General features: G+C 41.7%; 1 protein-coding gene across 1 annotated transcript in view; it reads right to left on the bottom strand.

Annotated features, from left to right (window-relative positions):
• Window positions 1-8,503: 8,503 nt before the first annotated feature.
• Window positions 8,504-19,692, bottom strand: part of ksr2 (kinase suppressor of ras 2) — a 411,064-nt gene continuing 399,875 nt past the window's right edge. Inside the window, exons 18-20 of the mRNA XM_041203055.1 lie at window positions 12,673-12,804; window positions 10,440-10,569; window positions 8,504-8,665 (exon numbers count right to left, since the gene is read on the bottom strand). Of these exons, the coding sequence (XP_041058989.1) occupies window positions 8,504-8,665; window positions 10,440-10,569; window positions 12,673-12,804 (424 nt within the window). The remainder of the gene's footprint in view (window positions 8,666-10,439; window positions 10,570-12,672; window positions 12,805-19,692) is intronic.

Genomic DNA, 19,692 nt, shown 5'->3' with positions numbered 1-19,692 from the left:
TCATAGCATCTTGTAGTAATCATCACTGTGACTTTTTTCAATCTAAGAAATTGGCAACAAATTGAACAACATGAAATGAGCTAAAGAGTCAATACCAAGATGAAACAAACAGTGCAGGATCAGCAATACCAGAAGGATCATCGCCTTTGTTTCCCTCTCCACAGAAGCTGCTTCATCTGCTGAGTATTTGCAGCATTAATGTTGATACTTCAGACATTTAACTCTGACAGATCCGTTCTTAATCCACAGAAATTGGTTCCTTCCAATTAAATTATTTTATTGCTCGAGATTGCACTGTGTCCTGTTCCACAGCCAGTTGAAAGCTCATGTTTTTTTCACAACATGGGCTGCACAACAGAAGTTCCTTTAGACTTGGCTTGAACTCACAACACTGGCATTGTACATGCCTCAATCCTGCATGTACCACATGTTAACCAATTGCACCACGAGAGCAAAGCAGCGCTCATTTGTATACACATTTTAAGTTGCATCATTTCGTTAGAGGTACTAAGTGTTTTCGAATGAGTGGTGAGAACTGAGGTTATATGATAGTGTACAGAAGTGGTTATGTAACTGTGAAAAAGCTGGTGAAATAACCAATGCCCTGTAGTTTTGAGTTGTGTCCGGGTTGGGGTGGTGGGGGGCTCCAAAAATGAAGCTGAGCACAGGGGCCCACTATTTGTAATCCGCCACTGTGGAAGGGTCTGGCTCAACTTGGCACAGGGCTTCGCACGGAGCCAGGAGCCCAGCTTTTCCAGTGTGCAAGTGTGGCCAACTCTATAAAAGAGCTTGCAGATCTACCCATGATGCAGTGTTTGGATCAATGACTCAGCTTCCATTGCAGCGAGCTCCTCAAAGTTTCAGTGTTACTGTGGAAGGTCAGACTGAAGTTATAAGCTCCATGCTTGGTACCATAGAGGCTCAGACTACTGCCTTCACGGCTGTGGATACCAGTGATCAAGGGGCATGCAGACTCTCATAGCAGTCCAACAATCTGTCATCTAACAGTAATCTAACAATTAGAGATTGCTGAGGCACCACCTTGGGGATTGCCAGTGGTTCCATGGCACACAAATCTGCTCTCTTCTCTTGGAATGAATGTATTCATGGTCCCCACAACTGTCACTCCACCGGTGCCCTTGTAGTTGCCTTTCGGCCAGCCAGTCCAGACTGCTGTTGTTCATGCTGAGTGGTACAGTCCAAAGCTGGTCCCTCAAGGCACAGGACTGCTCGAGGACATATGCAGGGCCATCTGCACTCTCCCCCTGCAAGGTAAGCAGCCTTCTGCCAGCCATGCTGCAGCCCTTTGGGTAACATGACATAGGGATGCTTGGACAGCCAAAGGCACCCATATTACAATCACTAAGGGAAAATAAAAAGGTTAATAACAAAAACAGAGCTCTGAAGAAGGGTCGTACAAACCCAAAACGTCAACTTTGTTTCCCTCTACACAGATGTTGTCAGACTTGCTGAGCTTTTCCAGCATTTTCTGTTGTTTCAGATTTCCTGCATCTGCAGTATTTTGCTTTTATATTACATAGGTTAATAGTTCAGTTTTGTAAGGGCTATTGGCAATGCTGTTAGATAAAGTTGTTATGGAATGGTTTTTATTTCAGGATGCTGGCCAAGACAATACAGCGATTGTATTTTAAAAAATTTGTTCATAGGATGTGGGCATTGCTGGCCAGGCCAACATTTATTACCCATTCCTAGTTGCCCCCCTAGTTCAGAGGGCATTTGAGAGTCAACTACATTGCTGTGGGTCTAGAGTCACGTGTAGGCCAGACCAGATAAGGATAGTAGATTTCCTTCCTTTAGTGAACCAGATGGGTTTTTACAACAATCAACAATAGCTTTGTGGTCATCATTAGATTTTTAATTCCAGATTTTTATTTAATTCAAATTCCACCATCTGCTGTGGCGGGATTCAAACCCAGGTGCCCAGAGCATAATCCTGGGTCTCTGGGTTACTAGTCCAGCCACTCATACCACAATGCCATCGCCTCCCCCTAACAGATGTAACAGATGGATTGAAAGGTGCGGAATTTTGAAGCAACTGTGATATAGGGATGATATCTTAGAGGAACCAGTGTTCAGTAACTGCTCACAGACAGTCCTTCCAGAGCATTGGGTTTCCAGATGCTTCCTCCCTTCCTCTTGTCCTTTTTCCTCCTTCTCTTCCCCAGGTGGCCTCCAAGTGCCTGGAGGCAAAGGTTGTGTCCTCATGAAAGCAAGCTTGTAGAGGATGCAGCAGACTACAACAAACTTAGACACCCACTCTGGTGGTCCTGGAGAACACTCTCTGAGGGGCCCAGGCTGTGAAACCCTTGCTTCAGGACAATGATAGCTTTCTCCACGATGTTCCTGCGTCCACATTTCTTTCTTTATGGGTGCATTGTCCTCACATGGTTGGGTGGTAGAGGGGGATCATGAAGTTAGGTGAACAGTAGGTATCCCTTGTCACCCAGCAACTAGCCACTGGCTCTTGGTGGTGGTTCAAAGATGGCAGATGCAGCCGACTACCACGGTGAATGAGTGGAGGCTGCTGCCAGGATAGTGGGTATTCACTGAGAGGATCTTCTGGTCACACACCAACTGGATGCTAATGGAATTGTGGCCCTGAGAGTTATGGGATATTTCCCAGTTAATGTGAGGCCTGCAGAGGCATACATGTACAGTCAAATTCACTCTGCAACATTAGGAGCCCGTCAGCCTGGTAAATCCACATACTCTCCCGTCCTGCTTCTCTCTGGTCAGTGATCAGATAATGAAATTCCCTCCCCTATGCAGGACCGCTGCCACCTCCCTGGTGAGATGTGAGATGTTGCAGACGTTACCTGCTACTACCTGGAAGGATCCAGTGGCATGCAGAAATTTAGGGTGTTGGTAACCTTGACCGCTACTGACAATGCCATCCTCTCCTTGCTGTGAGGTTGTATGTCCGGTTGAGGGAGGTGATACAGTTTAGTGACCAGGGATTGGGAGCCAGAAATGAGGGGTGGTTCCGGGGCCTGATCCTGCATGGCATGCTTTGGGCATGTCCATCACAATCTTCAAGGCTTCATCAATTAAAGGAGCGGGAGCAGGCTCACTGTCCAGTCAGGAATGGTGGGTGGCCTCCCAACACTGGGGAGCCAATGGAAGGCTCTCCAGCACTCAGAGACCGCAGTCCCCCTGGTCAAAGTGAACATTAGTGATCTGAATATGGAGACTGTGAGGCACAGTGGCAGGTTTTTACTTTCTTAAAAGTCATAGCTGCCTGGCCATGATTCTCCAGGGGATGGCCAGTGGCAGTCCCTGTTGCCTGGCACCATTATGGGTCTGGCAGGGCAGGTCCTCACTTGATCTTTTGTACCTACCTCACCCTTCCCCGCCAGCTCTGTGCCCACCACGTTGGCCTGGGCACAGTCCAAGTCAATGTGGGCTGCCTGTATTGCCAAATGGAATTTACAGTTAGCATAAATTGGCAGCCCCCTTGCTTCCCACCGAGCAGACAATTGATCCCTGAGCTACCCTCATTGAAACTGGCTTGGGGTTGGGATTGCGAACTGGTACGGAGACAAGCAGCACCAAATTGCATGCCTGCCCGCCTCAGATCCCAACCCTGACCCATTCAAAAATCCCAGCCATCTCCCTGTTGAAGCGCAGTCACTTCAGGCATTGTTCCCTTTTCTACTGCCTTGTGCTCTATTACCAAATCATGCTGCAGCTCAAGAGGGACTGCAATGATAGCCCCATGATTGAAGCGGGATTTTTTGCTCGACAGGCCAAACAACTCCACTGACCTCCTTGTCAAAATGCAGCAACACGCCCTTGAAAATCAAAAAAGTTAGCAAAACACCTCCAATAACACAGCATGGTCCTTCCACTAACTCTACACCAGCAAAAATAAACCAAAGGTAGCTCATTTGGAAGTTGAATGGTTGGCCCTATACATAACGCAGTGAGGGTCCCTCACACAGCCGAATCACGATCAGCTGGGAATGATTATGAGAGGGACTCTAATAGGACTTGCTCAGTCCAAATGGCAGACTGTGCATTAAATAAACGTTAGAGTCTGCCTGACACTATGATCTGCCTACTCTGTAAGCTTCTGGAGCATGCATGGCATGCTTACACTAGTGCCCTGTCAGTCAGGGTGTGCTGTACAGATCACACTGGAAGTGGCTGGAAGTGTTCTGGCTTACTTTTTCAATTCAGGGATTCTGTAGCACTGGCACCAGCAGCACCACAGAGCTCAACTTCATGGCCAGATAGGATAATGACTAAAAAGTACCTGGATCTGCACCTTAAGTGCTGTAAGCTGCAGGGCTATGGGCCGGGTGCAGGAAGATGGGATTAGAAAGGGCACCTGGGTGTCCTTGGGCTGGCGTGGACAAGATGGGCCGAATGGCCTCCTTCTGTGCTGTAACTTTTCTATGGTTCTAACAATAAAATCGAAAATGCAGAATAAGTGATTGAAGATACTGCGATAAGGGCTTTTGCGAATGCTACCTTCAGTAAGGTATGTGTAATACCTGCTCTCTGAGGTTTAAGCTGCATCAACTCATCAGCACTTTTTCAATAAGGGTAGACTTTTACCCCCTTCTGCTCAGGTTTTTGTATAACAATATAGAACTATAAGTAACAGAAATATATTACACACTTGTCTCGGCCTTCAATGCATTTGAATAAACTTACTCATCTGGGCATACTATTTTGGGGAACATTGGTGAGAATGCTTAGCTGTTGGCAGTCCTTGTCTATTTTGAAGTGAAAAAATGCATCAATGATTGATTTGCTCAAATATGCCCAGATAATTATTGGATCTTAACATTCAAGTCACTGGGGAAAAAAACTCCCTTAGGAACTGCAATTTAATTGGTAAGAAGGCAATGTTATTTTTAAACAAAGTTGTTCCTACTCCTGAAATAGGTGCTAGACACATGGTGGCTGGAGAAACAAGTTAGGCCAATTATTTTAAACTTTTAAAAAAATTGAATTGTGGTATTGATTACATTAAGAAAAGTGAAAGTAAAAATTAAAATGTATTGTATTTTGAGAAGTTAGAAGAAAGAATGGTTGACAGGGCAACAACAAATAGTGTTCAAATTTATTTACAAGTATGTTTTTAGTGTTGACTTTAGTTAGTTATGGTGAATGTTACAGTAATAAAGATATCTCCAAAGTTTCAGTAACATTACAAGTAAAGTATTTGTTTTCTTCCAGCATCAAACTGCAAGAACTGAAACATTCAAAGCCAGTTGGCCCAAGGGAACAGCAATGTCCCTGGGTGTGTTGACATGTTAAGAATTGTACAGAGAGAGCCATAATATATTTTTGTTACAAAGCATGAATGAAATGTTGATTAAAAAACAGAAATTTAAATATATTACTTCAAACAAAATTCTGAAAAATTCCAGTTTAACACCTAACAATGAATTGCTGTAACTAATATTTTTAAACAAATTGTGAAGTTTTGTAGATTTAAACTGAAAAAGGTCAATGGATTCATTTCTGTTTTTAACTGTTTAAATTCTCCTTAGATTTTTACTATGGACGTTTTTACCTTTTTACTTAATAGCTACTCCTCAAATATTTAACATCTCTGATGTTCCTATACGTACCTTAATATAATGGTACTTCCAACATCTGAAACTTAATTATAGTTTGGATTGCTTACTGAAACTAAAGTGGATTTAAATGCTTATCATTCTCTTGAACGCAGAATTGAAAGATGTGAAAAGCACGTTATGAAAGGGACAAGTTACCATCATTCGGGTCTCGTGATTGTCTTAAGAATTAAAGCCTTGTAAACTTTCAAATATTCCAAGAACAACAGTATCAAAACTAAACAGGGATGAACCAACAATGATTTAAAATGGAGCTTTATTTCTATACTTAAAATTTCTGGCAATCAAAATCAGGATAGTCCAGCTAACAGAACCACTGCAAATGTCCACACAACCAACAGCTGTTCCACCAAGTCCTACCATTGCTAGCTTGTTAAGAATGGCCAATGTTGCAGCTATTGGAAATATATCAACAGTGCACTAAATGACTAAGTCTTACATTGTTGGGGATGCTTGAGGCCTATGACTTCTACCTCAGGATGAGTCAGTTGAGTTAATAACTCACTACTGTGAATAACTTAAAATCAATACTATTAAAGACACAAAAACCATGGCTTTTATGCCATATATTAAAAATCAGACTTATAAACAAGTGAAATAATATGTTGAATGCAGCACTATATTCCTTTGTGTATTGATTCCGCAGAGTCAATAGATGTATTGCAATGCTATTTTGTTGACTATTATGAATGTAGGATATTCAAATTTTGAATGTTCTCATCACAACAAACTTTCAAAGTAAAAAATAGTCTAGGTACTTAGAATGTGATGATCAAATCTCCATGAACTATGGGAAATAATTCACAGAAATGACATCATCACATGCACAGAATAATTTTCTAAATGCATGCTGTCAACTTGGTTTAGTGGCAGCACAGCTGCCTCTGAGTCAAAGGTGCTGGGTTCATACCTGCTACAGATCAGAGAACATAATCCAGGCTGACACTTGACAGCAGCATTCAGAAAGTGCTGCATTGTTGGGGGGGGGGTTGTCTTTCAGGTGAGATGTTCAACCAAGATCCTTGCTGCAGGCACCAGTGATTCAGCTGGACATAAGACAAACTCATGGCACTATGCAAAAAAGAGTAGGAAGTTCCTCTAGTGTCCTGGCCAACATCCCTCCCTCAACACCAATGTCATTCAGTTTACTGTTTTATTTTGGAACATGTGTGCAACATTTGCTGACAACTGTAACTCTATTTCAAAAGTAATCTAATGCTTATAAAGTATTTTGTGTTGTGCCGAGGTCATGGCAAGGTGCTATAAAAATGCAAATTCCCTTTTTATCCATAGAAGCTTTATAGGTAGTGTGCACTCCTATCATGGAAAAGAACTGATAACACTGCAGTGCCAGATAATAACACTTTTTGATGGAACTATAACTTCACCATCCGGACCATGTTTCACAGTACTGGTAGACTGAAATTGCAAATTCCAAAAAAAAAATCCATTAAACTACAAAAAAAAACATCCAAACACTAAGATGTTTTAATAAAGCTAAACACATAGGAAAAATACGTAAAAATGCCTCAGAAATAAAGAAAGACTCGGCCTCTGAAATGCCACACAGTACAAGAATTTTGCTGGTATACTGAATTAATTTTCACTGAACCGAAGCATCTATGGCAGAGAGTTATAGTTAAAGTACTGACTGAATTTTATGAAAAGGTTGTGTACTTTATTTTGTTTTCATTAATATAAATGTTGACATGAAAAAAAGCTGCTTATTTCAGGACAGCAGTTGGCACAATCAGATGGCAGTGAGGGCATGCAGTACCAGCAGTTGCCACAGGGAGCAGCAGGAGATGGGACATGAACCTTTAGTCAATGGGACGATGAAAGAATGTGGAGGAAGATATTATTGACTAAGATCAGCTGTTCTTTTGTAGTTTCTCATCCAGTGATTGATAAAGTAAAGATTCAGCACAGGAGAATCCTATTACAAGTGAGAGGTCAGGATGGACACAAAAGTTGCTGATAAGAACATAAGCTCATTAAAAGGGTAGAAATGAGAAAAGACCATACAGCCCATTTAGTTTACCTCATTTTTGGATCCATGATCAGGACCTGTTGTGACCTTTTTCAACTCCTGTCTTGGTACCAATCCCATATATAACAGGATTGAATATTCAGACCAATCAAGGAGCACAATGTGCAATATTGTAGCTATTTTCCATTATTAGGATTGCATGTCCAATTAAAAACTGATATGATTACGCTGTTGATATAAATCGCTTTATATCACACAACTTATAGGTGCTATTTTATCCACAATGGCTGTGATGTAATAGAGGACATTAATCATAATGGATCACACATTTTTCTGGGTCACAACAGCGTTCTGTTCCAGTGATGTGGTCTTATCAGTTCCCACAGCACATGAAAAAGTCCACTTTTCCCAACAGCTACCCATTTGAGGGACCATCTGAGCAGCTGGAATTTTCCTCATTTGCAGATAGACTCAAAACAGCCACAGGATCATGCAAGTTGTTTCTGGCAACAATATCACTCAACTTATTCATGAGAATTTTTGTTTTGAACTCAATTGGCCTTTTCTCCAAGTGTGCCTCCTGTGCCTGCCTAGATACTGAACTCAAAGTTACAAGAATTCCATCAACTAAACCAAGTGATATTTCCACACACCGCACTCTTCATCCCTGGCACTTGGAGCTGTGGCTATCAAAGAAGTGCACTAAATTGTGCCTGCTACTGCTGCGAATTTTATTCAGCTAAAACTGAGGTTTAAAACACTCTCTTGGAGTTTCAGTTTCTGATTCCCAACTTGTGCACCCTTGGAGGATTGATCTGATTTGTCCATTTGAAACATTAAAGCAACGTAACGCATGAAACGCAAGACTGCATCTGAAATCCGACAATGTGTATCTGGACTTTCATACGTTGGAGCTAAGGGAAACGTACTCAGCTGACTTCCAGAAATGTCCAGGGTGGGAGAGGCGACGGTTTCGCTTGGGCAGTTTCTCAAGCAGCTCCATGATCTTCGAGAAACTGGGACGCTCTTCCTGCTCATAGGCCCAGCAGAAAAGCAGGATATCCTGGAATCAATCGGAAACAGGTAACAGATGCAAAAAAAAAAGCAACTGCTGTACCATTATACATTATACATTTATTTTCACCTGCTCACAGATCAAAAGCTAACACGTTACATAACAAGTTTTAAAAATGGAATATAGCTAAATTGGCCTCACAAGGGAAACTCAAAAGATTTATAATAGGAATCTGTTGGGTGAGACACAGACAATTTAACAGCAATACAAAAATGGTATTGGTGGAGGTTCAGCAGTATATAATCAACTGGATTTATAAATAACACTATGAAACCAAAATTATGTTGTCAAATAGCACAAATGTAATAAAATTATTAGTAACTATTGGAACGAGTGAAATATTTGTCACTATATTTAACAAGTTGTACAAAACTGAAACTGCATAAATGGAGATAAAGGCCATTTGATGTTTTTTTTATTCATTCATGGGACATGGGCAACACTGGCTAGGCCAACATTTATTGCCCATCCCTAATTGTCCTTGTTTAGTTAAGAGTCAACCACATTGCTGGGGGTCTGGAGCCACATGTAGGCCAGACCAGGTAAGGACAGCAGATTTCCTTCCCTAAAGGACATTAGGGAACCAGATTGGTTTTCACATCAAAAATCAGCAAAAATCATGGTCATCATCAGGCTTTTAATTCCAGATTTTTTACTGAATTCAAATTTCACCATCTGCCATGGTGGGAGCCAAACCCGGGTCCCCAGGGTATTACCCTGGGTCTCTGGAATACTAATCCAGTGACAATACCACTATGCCACCACCATATTCCTTTTCTGAGAAAATCCTTTATTGGTGAAAAAAGTTATATGGTAATTGGTAACGTTATATGGTATTTGGTAAGCCTTACCAAAAGAGCTACAGGTGTGAAAATTCATCAATACTGTTCTCAAGGATACAGGTTTAGCAAGATAGTCATGGAGATCAATTTAATTGCTTATTTCAAGTAAATGTCATTGAAACATCTGAGTCTTCTGACAGATTTAAGTCATATACGAGCATGTAAAAGAGGAGTGAGCTAGAAGGTTGTAATGGGGGAGGGCAGGTGAAGAACAGGGCTCAAGCAGTTTTGTTTTTACAGCATGCAAGTTCAATGCAAGCATTGACTGTGTTCATCAACAACCACAAAAAAGGATGCTATGGAAAAAGTGTTATCTTTAACCTGATATAACCAGCAAACATAGAGGACCAACACAACTGTGTGCACTGACTCTTTAGATGAATCTGGTTGAGTAGCCGTGTGCTTTATCCTACAATACTTTTTTTATAACATTAATTAGGTCAATCAGAAAAATATGGTATTAGCAATATTTTCAAACATGAATTATAGGAAATAATAGTCATTCAATAGAAAAGTGTACTGTACATTGTTTTGCAATCTTGCCTACATATTTTTAACCTTTTTCTTTTTTTGGTTCTATAACCTAAGTGGGTAGGTAGGTGGCATATTTCAAAGCTCTGCTGTTGTAGTTTTGCATCAATCATGAGAGGAACGAAACAGTAGAGATCCAATTTTCTTAGCTCCATTCAGCACCTCTCCAAGATTGCCTGGCTGAGATTGGGAACTCAGCATGTAAAGAAAATAGGGAGGAAAATCACGTCTTATTGCTGGCTGCATAGAGTATCACTGTATCTGTGCCAGTTTATAAAGGAAAATTATCTAATTATGTGTTAATTGGAGATATGTTGTAAAATTTCTTTGTAGTACTTTAAGGTACTGAATAATTTTAGATAACCAATGGTTGTTTGGTGTCTACATACCGAAATCTCCTTTCCCACGCCAATTTGACTTAGACTAGGCTTCATGCCTCGCCCGGCCTGCCATATTATCGCATCTGTTGGCTGATTCTTGAAAGGCCACTCACGTGCATGCAACTCGTACCATATGGTTCTGTAGTAAAATTTAATAACTCCATTTAAACCAACAGTATGGCATTTTCAAAACATTTTTACAGATGCAGAGCTGCAACAGGTTTGATTGCACTTCACTCATTCCCATTAGGCAGGAAAAGAAACCCCAAAATCTCAACTGGAATCTTTATAACAGGGTACAGAAGGAGAAAGGCAAAAGACTAAATTTAAACACTGCTGCACTTACAACAATTAAAACTTCTCTGACTATGCAATGCTTGGTTTATATGCTCAGGATAGTTGTTAGTCAAATACATTTTACGATTTAAATTTGTTGGAAATTAGAAGGAAAACAAGAGGGACGTACAATTCAATCATTTTCATTTCTACTGAAACTTACAGCACTTTAATACGTTACACATTATGATGATAATGTTAATATGTTGGTTTCCACTGACGATTTCATTGGTACTTCAATAATTTTGAATCCTGCTATGGAAACCATCATAGGAATTTTTCAGTATATTTTTGGTCCATTAAAATAAAAGACTGCAACTGAAACTCAAATTATAAACCCATCCCATTATTAATAGAAAATCAACATAAAGGCTTGAATCAATACAGCCAAAGTATGGAATAGACAACCCATATAAAGTTCAATTGCTCTTATTAAATGCACTGGTACACTCTTTGCATTTTTTTATAGATTAAGCACTTGTCATATAAAAGGTTTTTTAAAAGAGTAAAAAATGCACTCTAGTTGCCTGCACCCGCACCTCTCCACCACCCCCACCTGCCCCATTACTTGCAATGAATGCTTTCTGCAGTCAATATTTACGGGACATGTACCTTTGGAAGAAATTGATCGTAGTGCAATATTCAAGGAGGTAATACCTGATTTTACACACATTTCCACAGTGGTCATCTCTAGTGACATGTACATTGGTGCCCAATATGGGCACATGCTGTAACATTTTGTAATTCCTCTCTTGTATGTATTCATTAAGGTTTTTTGTATTACAGTATTTGGGTAAGGAGAAAATACCTTCACCAATTTTCACAAACTCTACAGGAGAATTAATAGGTGGACAAAGAACAAAGGTTTCATTTTAATGTAATGAATGCAACCTCACCAAAATAGGAATCATTACTCCTCCCATCACATTGCTTAAAAATTACCTGTTGAAGCAAATATTTACGCTTTGCAATTATCACAAGGTTCCGGTTGTTCCGGACTTACATTTGTAACAATATTTAATTATTACATATCAGCAAAGTTTAAGAGAAATTCTACAGGTTGTTGAACAAGAGGAGGACTTGCATCTGTTGCTGTGATACCTGAGCCAATCAATGATGGCAGAAAATCTTATAAATGAAAATGCAAAGAGCTTTAGATAAATTTATCTTACATTAACAAGAGATCCATTACATTTCACAAATATATGAATCATTGTTTTTCCTGATTTATGTTGCCTTTTAAAAACAGATTTCAGTAACTTTGGACAATTATCATTGAAAGGAAACTATGGAGGTAATTTTAGTCTCTCCTGCCCATTATAGAAAATTATAATCATGGAAGTTAAAAATTGGATGGCTTCTATAACGTGTGGTTGATCCACAGTGCCATGAAATGGGTTAACCTCCCACCATCAGACCAGTCAACGGAAGGGGGTGTATGCTAGTAGTTCTCACACTGGGATCTGCAGAGACATTCCAGGGGTCCAGGGAATAATGTGAAAGTGCTTACAGGTGCTGAGAGGTTACAAAGTGAGATCCAAGCCCTGACCACAGTGCCCTGAGTGGTCACCCACTTTGCCAACCCATTAAGGTCAGACCTGCTCTGTAAATACCTTCATATTAGTTTGCAGATTCCCTGGAAAGTTTTTATGGAGTTTAAATAAGACCCCAGTTTTAGAAACACTGAAATAGACCACTTCATTGATGAACCTTATGGTGGGAGGGTAACCGGCAATAAAGCATGTTATTATGCAGTTGACTAATATCAAAGCATTAACACACAGTTTTAAAGTTAAGGCATGTCCAGAATCTATAGCGCTGACCCTGTGTACCTGTCTGTTCAATTTATTATTTTTTTAACACCATTCACCACAGTGCTTGTCTTATGAGAAAGCAGTGAACTAACCCAAATGCAAATACATCTGATTGCTTGGAGAACGGGAGTTTGTCTTCATCTGTAGAGGGAGAAAGTTGCTGAATAATTTCAGGAGCCAGATGACACAGCCAACCATTAGGGATCCTCATTTCACTCTCTCTCCTAGAGAGTAAAACACATGAAAAATTCATACAGTTAGTGGCGGGGAAAAGAGTCATCAGTTTTGGTTTTTGTCCTACTTTTTGCATTTGCTAACTAATCACAAACTGTCAGCATAAAATAGCTGTGCAATTAGGAAGAAGCACGGAAGTAATGATTTTGACAGATAGGACATGAACTGATTGGTCTGTAAATCGATCTATATTGCAGCTTAATATGATGCTGTAACATACAGGTGTACGTGAATCTATTACTGTTCAATACTGAAACTTCATCCAGAAATCAAATTAACAGACATTTCTGGAAATTAGTTTGAAACATGTGAAAACACAAGAAATTCTGGCCAGGAATTTTCATGGAGGCGATGCCCTTGCTTCACTCTCACCTCACAAACCAACCACCCCGCCCGCCATAGTCAGTGGTGGCCTTGCCTCCGCCGAGCAGAGAAGCCATGACCAGATTTAATGATCATCAAGTTGTTAAGTGGCTGAGGTCAAGGCTTCTGCCCCGGTGTGGGAGGATGTCCCGCCTCTGAGAGCTGTTGGCCAATACCTAAAAATGCAAATTCCACTTTATTTAGCTCATCCATTAGCATTTCAAGCACCTGTTTTTTTACACTTAACCCCTTTGATGATTCAAATCTTGCAGTCTAACAGTCTGCAGTTTACTTAACTTATTCACAGATGCAGAAACATATACACACACACACACACACACACACACACACAAATAAGCCTGCTTTAAAGTGTCCTACAGTAATATCAGGAAAAATATGATGGTTCCTTTACACATTTTGCCAGATGCAGCAGGAGGAGGTCTTTAAGTGGACATTAATTGGACACTTAAGGGCCTCAACTGGCCTCAGGGGGTGTGGGTCACCTGATGCTCACCCCATTGCTGCTAAAATTCCAATAGAGGCAAGTGGCAATGGACACGACACCCCTGCCATGCCACCCAATTTTACGCCTATTCCCACCTGCCAGCCTGCTCCTGGGAGGGATGTTTAAAATTCCAGCTGCTGATTTACTGAGTGCTGAAGTACAGCCCCATGTTACTGAATTATGCAATGGGTACCTATGCTTTGGTACAGATATTCATGCCAGGGACCATCCCATTGACTAGTTTGATGGTTGAGCGATAGCTACTAATGCATCATTTGGTATATGTGGTTGAGTATAACTTCAAAGCATTAAAAGAGTTTTGAAGGTAACATACCAGCAGAAAGGTTTTTATTTTCTTTAGTTGATATCAACTTGCTTACATATAATAAATATTGCAATGATTGGGGATGGATGTAAAGATATCAATGTGGAAAAGATATGGACAAACCAAGAAGTTAAATTTTAAGACAGCATCCACTGTACATTACACTGTCCAACATTTAAGTTGATCCTTAAAATCTACCTTTTTGGCCAAACATTTGGTCGATTATCCTAATATCTCCTTATGTGACTCCATGTCAAATTTTGTTTGATAACATTCCTGTGAAATGTTCTTCATTGTCACGAAGATGTGTTTTATGCCAAATAATGATTTCTAATCCACCAGCTGGAAACATGAATTGAACTTATAAAAACAGACTTTTTAAAACACAGAACAAAGTCACTTGAACTCACAGCCATGATAACTACCTAATTTGCAACACTGTACATTTCACATTCCAACTCCATTGAGATGGAAACGGCATGTCTGCAAAAACCAATTAAAGACAGTGATCTCATACTTCCTATGCCATTAGCACAAGGTCCATATACTCAGTTGGGTGGAGACAAACCATCAAACCTAATCACTTGAACAATGGAATCCTGGCTAAGAGGGGACTTCCCAGACCGGACCTAATCAAGTTACAATTGGAATATAAAATCATGATTGAATTACTGGTCAGTTGGGCAGTCACATGACAAGCCAAACCTTTGTATGTTTTAAGCATGTTTTCTCAGTAGAACTAAGGCAAGCAGTGTAGTAAGAAGATCTAAGTGGGGTCCCTTCTGTATCCTTGTTTTCTCCAACCCACCGGGTAAGCTTCGAGCCCTCTTTGCTGACTGTGATCATCCCTGCTACAGACAGATATTTCTTAAATTATCCAACCCAGCACTACTGACTCCTGAAGGACAACCAACTCAGTCTGTAAACACCATTGTGATAAAATGAGGAGAGGGCAAAGAGGGGAACCATTCTACCCCTCCTCACCTGGTTGTAACATCATGTAACAGAAATATGGCTTCTCCCTTTCTAATGGTAATACACAGAATCCTCATCCAGCCAGAAGTTAAATTTCCTTGTGTGTGATGGATGTATAATTATCACCAAAGTGTAGTGGGTTGCAGGTTATATCCATAAATGGTCAAGGTAATGTTGGCCATGTGCCCACACATTGTATGTTGAGTTGCACTGCTTGTCATGCTTTTTGTGAAGAAATATCAAAGACACTTACAGCCTTGCCCTAGTTTCAGTTACAAAGTTCTAACAGGTAGTGCAACAGAAGTTTTCTAAAACCAAATTTAATTCTCTGCCATTGGTAGAATTTTGAAATTTCAAACTTTATGTTGTCTCATATACAAATTTCTATACCTTCGTTGAGAATAACCATCTTTCAACAGTAAAATTAGGAGTTTCAAATATAACACGGGCTTCTAAAGTTTAAAATAATTGCAGTCTGAGGTAATCTCATTATGGTTCAATTAAGTATTTTTTCCTGGAACCACATCTGTTGGTAATTTAATTTCTATTTTAATTTGAATTGCTAACCATGTGCTGCAATTTGCGCATTCATGAAGAGAGAAACTGTTCCCGTTTAACTTGTATTGGGTCAAAAGATTGTTAATAAAAATGTCAAATCTTCAAAGGCTCATTGAGCAATTATCATCATTCACCCTCCCTAGGTATCAGATGTGTTATCACGCTTCCCTCTGAATCAGAAGGTTCATGCCCCATTTTGGAACCTTGTGCACAAAATCTTCCCTAATACTTCAATGCAGTACTGAGGGAGTGCTGTACTGCCAGAGGTGTTGCCTTTTGATGAAATGATGAACCCAAGCCTCTTCTGCCCTCTCAAGTGGATATAAAAGATGCCGTGGCATGATTCAAAGAAGAGCAAAGAGTTCTCTCCAGTGACCTTGCCAATATTTAACTCAAAACCAGCAGACTATCTGCACATTTATCTGTGTGCAATTTGGCTACCACATTTCTTACATTACAACAGTGACTATACTTCGAAATGCTTAATTAGCTGGAAAGCGCTTTGAGGTCAAAGCATGAATGTAAATCTTTCTTGAGTTACAAAGTTTACATAATATTTGTAAATCATAAACTCTGGAATTCCCTCTAAACCTCTCTATCCCACTATTGCTCTGTCCTCCTTTAAGACCCTGGATAAAACCTCCATAGCTGACCAAGCTCTGGGTCATCTGTCCTAATATCTCCTTATGTAACTTGTTGTCAATTTTTAGCTGGCTAATTTTTATCCTGTGAAGCGTCCTGGCGTGTTTTGCTACATTAAAGGTGCTATTTAAATGAAAATCGTTACTTCAATGATACTTTAATACCACAAGTTAAAGGGAGGTACATTATATAGCATAGCTGTTGCCAAATGTTAAAGACACTGATGGATATTCAAGCAGGAGCTATTGTCTTAAATATCTGACATGGCTATCACAATTCAAAAAGCAGAAGATTTGCAGTTACAAATAATCCAGATCAAATTATTTCATTTATAATAAGCAAATTTTTGAAAAAATATATCAAGTTGCACATTCTAATTTTGACATCATGACTACAAGCTTAGGTTTGGTTCATAGGACACAAATTTCAAATCATCCTAAATCTAAATTAGTTTGGATTAGCATCTCCAACTTTTTTGCAGAAACCAAGTTTCTATTCCTTTGAATACAGAGATTAAGGGGTGATCTAATTTAGCTGCTTAAGATAATTAAAGGTTTTGATAGGGTAGATGGAGAGAAACTATTTCCTATGGTGGGAGAATCCAGAATAAGGGGGCAGGGTTCTAAACTTAGAGCTTGGCCTTTCATGGTTGATGTCAGAAGCATTTCCTCACACAGAGGGTAACAGGATTTGGAACTCCCTCCCTCAAATTGTTGTTGAGGTTTAGGGGCAATTGAGAATTTTAAAACTGAGATTAGTAGTTTTTTGTTAGGTAAGGATATTAAGGGTTATGGAAGACAGGCAGGTAAATGGAGTTAGGATATGACAGCCATGATCTAAATTAATGATGCATCAGGCTCTGGGGGCCTCCTTCTGTTGCTATCTTCCCAGTGACTACTGTTCATAATCTCTAGCAACTAGTGACTACAGATTGAAGCAAATACTCATTCCCAGTTAAGAAATTCAGATCCTAAGTAAGCTACAGATAAGCTATATTCAATCAAGTGCCTTACACATCACTAAAACTGTTTTAGGTAATTTAAATCACTGAATTGCTGCTATTATCCAAAGCATCTCTCATGTCATATTAGGTAATTAGATTGGATAATTTATTGCAATTAAAATATCTTTCTAACTGTGAAAATAATCCAGTGCCAAGTAATATTTAAAAGTGGTATCATCTCTTGTCTTAAGCACTTTGTTTAAACTATGTTGTAACTATATTGTATCTGACATGACAGTTGAAATGATATTTTTCTAGCAGAAGCATAAAATTTATAAACTTTTGGGATATCATCAAATGGCTCAGTGAAACATTAAGGAAGCTATGAATTTAGAAGTCAAAATTAAAAATATTTCAAAAATGATTCAACAACAGACAAAAGACACTCTTGACAAAATAAAACTAAGTATATTGCCCATCAATATTGCCTAACTCTGAATTAGCACTACTGATTTTTCACATTGTTACAAAGTCCCACTTTACACCAACCTATGGCAGAGAGTGAGTTTTCACTCAACTGATTAGCACATACTGATTATACCTCTCATCAGCAGTGAAGTAAATTGAGTGTCTAGACACAATAACTAATCTTCAGATTATTGTGATAAGTAACTAATTTTTTCACATACAATCTTCAGATGTCATTATGAGAAAAAAAGTTAATAGCTCTTCCAGAAGCCAGAGGCAGGGGACAATTTTAATCAGAATATTGAGTCTGCTTATAATGACAGATTGTTGACAATTGCTAATCGCCCTGCATTTGATTGTGTATGGGGCACAAAGGAAATCATTCTGGAGGGAAATTCTGCTTTTTATTCCTCTTTTGTAACAAACATAATTTCAGAGAAGCACATACTTGGTTGATCAGAGAGCTAATAAAAGCACAGAATTTTGAAACATGTTCTACTCCAACTTCCTGCTCTAGACAATTAAACACATGCTCAGAATCCAAGCTCAAGAGTTCATAATTATTCCTATTTATAATGGTAGCCCACTGCTTCATTTCAAGTATAAAATGTTATGTTTCGTGTAGTACCTTTTCTTATATTCGGGCAAATAACAAAATACAAAATGGGAGAGGATTTTAACTCCCCAAAGCAGATGGGTTTTTGTCCTGTATGCAAGAATGTAAAACCCGAAGAAGGCAGGATAGGGTGGGTTTCAATTTTTTTTAAAGGAGGCAAGACAGTGGTGGGGTGGGGGAGAGGGGAGAAGGTGGGGAGAAGGTGAGGAGGGGAGAAGGGGGGGAGGGGAGGAGGGGAGAAGGGGAGGAGGGGAGGGGGAGGAGGAGGGGAGGGGGAGGAGGAGGGGGAGGGGGAGGAGGAGGGGTAGGAGGAGGGGGAGGGGTAGGAGGAGGGGGAGGGGGAGGGGGAGGGGAGGAGGGGAGAGGGGGAGGGGAGAGGGGGAGGGGAGAGGGGGAGGGAGAGTGGGACGGGAGGGGGAGAAAGGGGGGAGAGAGGGGAGGGGGAGAGGGAGTGAGAGGGGAGGGGGAGAAGGGGGGAAAAGGGGGGAGAGAGGGAAGGGGGGAGAGGGGGAGGGGAGGGGGGAGTGGGAGGGGAGGGGAGGGGGAGAAGTGGGGGAGAGGAGCTCTGGGAGAGGGAGGGGGAGGGGAGAAGGGGGGAGGGGGAGGGGAGAAGGGGGGAGGGGGAGGGGAGAAGGGGGGAGGGGGAGGGGAGAAGGGGGTGAAGGGGGGGAGAGGAGAAGGGGGGAGTGGGGAGAGGAGGAGGGGGGAGGGGGGAGAGGAGGAGGGGGGAGGAGGGGAGAGGAGGACGGGGGAGGAGGGGAGAGGAGGACGGGGGAGGAGGGGAGAGGAGGACGGGGGGAGGGGGGAGAGGAGAAGGGGGGGAGGGGGGAGAGGAGAAGGGGGGGAGGGGGGAGAGGAGAAGGGGGGGAGGGGGGAGAGGAGAAGGGGGGGAGGGGGGAGAGGAGAAGGGGGGGAGGGGGGAGAGGAGAAGGGGGGAGGGGAGAAGGGGGTAGGGGGGAGGGTGGGGAGTGGGGGGGGAGGGGGAGAAGTGGGGAAGAGGGGCTCTGGGAGTGGGAGGGAGGGGAGAGGGAGAAGGGGGGGAGGGGGACGGGGAGAAGGGGGGGAGGGGGACGGGGAAAAGCGGGTGAGGGGGACGGGGAAAAGTGGGGAGGGGGACGGGGAAAAGCGGGGGGGAGAGGGGGGAGGGAGAGGGGGAGGGAAAGGGGGAGGGGCGAGGGGGAGGGGCGAGGGGGAGGGGAGGAGGGGAGAAGGGGTGGAGGGGGGAGAGGAGAAGGGGGAGGGGGGGAGAGGAGAAGGGAGGGGGGGAGGAGAAGGGGGGAGAGGACAAGGGGGGAAGGGGAGGGGGAGAGGAGAAGGGGGGAGGGGGGAGAGGAGAAGGGGGAGGGGGGAGAGGAGGAGGGGGGAGAGGAGAAGGGGGAGGGGGAGAGGAGAAGGGGAGGGGGAGGGAGGAGAAGGGGAGGGGGAGGGAGGAGGAGGGGGAGGGAGGAGGAGGGGAGGAGGGAGGAGCGGAGGGGGGAGGAGA

This window comes from Carcharodon carcharias, chromosome 13, assembly GCF_017639515.1.
Source record: "Carcharodon carcharias isolate sCarCar2 chromosome 13, sCarCar2.pri, whole genome shotgun sequence".
Classification (NCBI taxonomy): Eukaryota; Metazoa; Chordata; class Chondrichthyes; order Lamniformes; family Lamnidae; genus Carcharodon; species Carcharodon carcharias.
Note: the sequence above shows the minus strand (reverse complement) of the source record. Positions and strands in the feature narration are given on the sequence as shown.